The sequence below is a fragment of the Psammomys obesus genome, unplaced genomic scaffold (genome assembly GCF_907164565.1).
Source record: "Psammomys obesus unplaced genomic scaffold, mPsaObe1.curated_primary_1811, whole genome shotgun sequence".
NCBI lineage: Eukaryota > Metazoa > Chordata > Mammalia > Rodentia > Muridae > Psammomys > Psammomys obesus.
The window spans coordinates 36,912,616-36,916,282 of NW_026596046.1; the positions used below are offsets into that span (position 1 = coordinate 36,912,616).

The window sequence follows — 3,667 nt, forward strand, 5'->3', positions numbered from 1 at the left end:
TTATTTATTAGAAAGAACACATGCCTACCTCTTCTCCAGAGATGGAGGAGAAGGTGGTGGTGTGGGCAGATTTAAAGTGCCATGATAATGAGACTCTATAGATAATGGAGGGATTTTTGGAAACACAGCTCTAAATTTGTTCTCCCTGGTGTGGAAGCATCCCTTGGGACCTTCAAGCACAAGTACGAAACCTCTGCTCCCTGTAATACTGAGTCTTATGTGAATTTATATCATTCTCTGCAGTGGAGGTAGGTGAGTTACTTTTTGATGTGGGGTGATTTTCTTGGAGAAACTGGTATGTGTACCAAGAGTGCTGGGTCTAAGGTGAGTGTCCGAAAATACGAAGGTGTTTGTCTGGAATTCAATAGGCAGAGAAAAGTGTGGAACCATAACTATAGGTGATCTAGTGGAGAGGGCCAAGTGACGACAGGGAGCGGAGGAGTAAAGGCTACGGAAGACCATCTGGATCTTATGTGCCCAGATGGCTGAGTCCTTCCTAAGATCTGCTTAGGTTCTAGGCCCCAGCTACTGTAAATAGCCTGCCCTTTGTTTTCTCTCATTCACTATTTTTACATACTAGATTCTGGAAGTACACAATGAAAAACAAAGTTAAAAAATCAGTATAGATCACACTAAGTAAAGAACAGTTTAAACATGACTTTGCTGTGTTGTTATCCAAAAGCATGGGCACCCCTTGACTCCTGGAAGCTTTGCCTACTTCCTCTTCCTACTTACATACAATTATTGGGCTTCACTGCATCTCCTCCTGCTGTTTCTGTTCAGGAGTGTGGTGCACATAGCTGGGTTCGGTCCTCTCTTGTGGTTACTCTTTCTTTCTTTCTTTCTTTCTTTCTTTCTTTCTTTCTTTCTTTCTTTCTTTCTTTCTTTCTTTCCTTCCTTCCTTCCTTCCTTCTTTCTTTTTTTCTTTCCTTTCTCTCTCCCTCTCGCCCTTCTTCCCTTCCTCCCTCCCTCTCTCCCTCTCTCTCTTTCTTTGTTCTTAGAGAAAAGGTTTCTCTGTGTAGCCTTGGCTGTTGTGGACTCTCTTTGTAGACCAGGCTGGCCTCAAACTCACAGAGATCTCCCTGTCCCTGCCTCCTTGAATGCCTGGCTCCCTTCTAGCATTTTCATATCTCTTTGAATTTTTCCCATTACATCTGGAGGTATGACTTCCCTCAGGGTGCATATGTTTTTAATCTTTGTGTGCTGTTGATTGACTTGTGGTAGCTGTTGTCCACTCCAGGACGTCTGCTAAATCAGACCCTTCAGTTTAGCAGACCAAAGTACTTTTCCCCTTTCGGTCCCATAGATTTCTTATTGTACACTAATATATTTCAGTTAGCCATGTAAGACTCTACCTGGCTGTAATATTTCTCTCTTTAAACATACAGACCATATCTTATTCAACTGTTCATCTGATGTAGTTCTAGGCACACCAGCAGTGAAAAACAACAAGAAACTCTGTATCATCTAAAAATACCTTTGAACACAATATGAGATTTCAGTTCTCTGTGAAATGCCATCTGTATCAAGTATGGATACTGTAAACCACACTGGTATTAGTTACACATTCTTTCATCTGCTGGGCATCCCCGGCCTGGAGGACCAGCATGTGTGGATCTCCATCCCTTTCCTCATTTCCTATGTCACCGCCCTGCTTGGGAACAGCCTGCTCATCTTCATCATCCTCACAAGGCCTAGTCTCCATGGACCCATGTACCTCTTCCTCTGCATGCTGGCGGGAGCAGACATCGTCCTGTCCACGTCCACAGTTCCCCAGGCCTTGGCCATCTTCTGGCTCCACGCTGGCGAGATCTCGCTGGGGCGCTGCATCACTCAGCTCTTCTTCATCCATTCCACCTTCATCTCTGAGTCAGGGATCTTGCTGGTGATGGCGTTTGACCGGTACATTGCCATTTGCTACCCCCTGAGGTACACCACTGTTCTCACGAACTCCCTGATTGGGAGAATTGGAGCGATCATCTTTCTGAGAAGCTATGGTACAGTTTTCCCCATAATATTCCTTTTGAAAAGACTAACTTTCTGCAGAACGAACATTCTCCCACACACAGCCTGTGAGCATACTGGCTTGTCCAAGTATGCTTGTAATGACCTTCAAGTAAACATCTGGTATGGACTTTTTGTCTTAATGTCAACAGTAACTTTAGATGTTGTGCTAATATTTATTTCCTATATGCTGATCCTCCATGCTATCTTCCGTCTTACATCCCAAGATGCCCGCCACAAAGCTCTTAATACTTGTGGGTCCCATGTTTGTGTTATCATACTCTTTTATGGGCCTGGGATCTTCTCAACCCTTTCTCATCAGTTTGGGCACCAGATCTCAACTGCTGTCCATGTTCTAATTGCCAATGTCTGCATCCTGGCGCCACCAATGTTGAATCCCATCATCTACGGCATCAAGACCAAGCAAATCCGAGACCAAGTGGCTCATGTCTTGTTTCTGAAAGTCATCTGACTTTCAGAACAGAAACCAAACTATTGTATTTTCAACATTCTAGTCACGTATGAGGTGAACCCTAAAAGGAATGTAGGCGAGGAATGTTGAGCCAAGCTGTTTATCTGAATGACTCTCTTTCTGGATAAATTCATTAAGTGAGTTTTGATATGCTTTTCAAGGTCTCATATCAGCAATGACATTGACATAGCTGGAGTTTTTGCATTCAGAGTCTGAGAAATGCATTCTATCTTTAAAATCCAAGTTCTAGCTTGTGATCCATAGATAGGTACCTGGGCAGAGAGCAGGAGATAACTGCTGGATTTTCATGTACCAAATTAATCCCCTCTTCTTATTTACTTTAAACATTCCTCTACCTGGTCTTCTCTGTCCTCTTCTTACACACATCTTCATTTCTCACAGGCTCATTTTGTCTCCAAAGATGTTGTTATTTAGAAGATAAGGATCTCTGGGTCCTCAATCTTGTAGCTCAGTCTGTTTGTCTCTCTATCTCTTGCTTTGTATCAGTCTCAATCTATCTCTCATTTTCCTCGCTCTCTGACTTGCTGTTCCTCTTGTTAGTCCCCCACCACAACAAAATACTTTGAAAAAAATTGCGTCTTCATTATTTGTTCACTGTCTTCTCTCTACTCTTTGTGTTGTACTGTTGTCATACTTTCTCATCATCTCAAAAAAAATGTATTTTTACATCAACACATTGTATTGATGACGATGTGTGCTGTTGGGACAATCACATGGTGTGTGGTTGGAACATGGTCAGAAGAATGACCCAAGATGAACAAGGCCTTGAGGAACTGTGAGAGAGGCTCCGGGAAGAAAGGCACAGGGCCTTTTACCTCAATTGCATTTTGTTCCCGGAATTGTTCTTGGATGTGATTTTGTGCTCCTTGTGACAAACATTTACATTCGGTTTATAAGACGCTTGTCCTTGTTGGATGTCAGATCGTAGCCGTCGGACCTGATCTGATCAATGTACCCTGAATGTGGATATGGCCTTCTGCCTTGCATTTTCCCAGATAAAATGTATGGCACGTGCCAGGAAATGGTGTTTAAATCGGTCTGTCCTGAGAAAGTTCTGGGGAGGGGCCGCTGTGTTAATATTTAGTATGTGCTTACTGGCGTTTATTTACATGTGTTTCTGAAGTCAGACAATGTTCTTTGGATCACTACTTTCTTTGTTACATTTATGTG

At 42.9% G+C, this 3,667-nt stretch overlaps 1 protein-coding gene across 1 annotated transcript; it reads left to right on the forward strand.

Moving 5' to 3' along the window:
• The first annotated feature begins 1,531 nt into the window (after nucleotides 1-1,531).
• Nucleotides 1,532-2,476, forward strand: LOC129688716 (olfactory receptor 52B4-like). The gene has a single exon (XM_055623681.1). It carries the CDS (start codon nucleotides 1,532-1,534, stop codon nucleotides 2,474-2,476), a length of 945 nt encoding a protein of 314 aa, XP_055479656.1.
• The last annotated feature ends 1,191 nt before the right edge of the window (nucleotides 2,477-3,667 follow it).

What these genes read in the sequence shown, in the direction of transcription:
- LOC129688716 (XM_055623681.1), top strand. Translation starts at nt 1,532, where the DNA reads ATGGATACTGTAAACCACACTGGTATTAGTTACACATTCTTTCATCTG.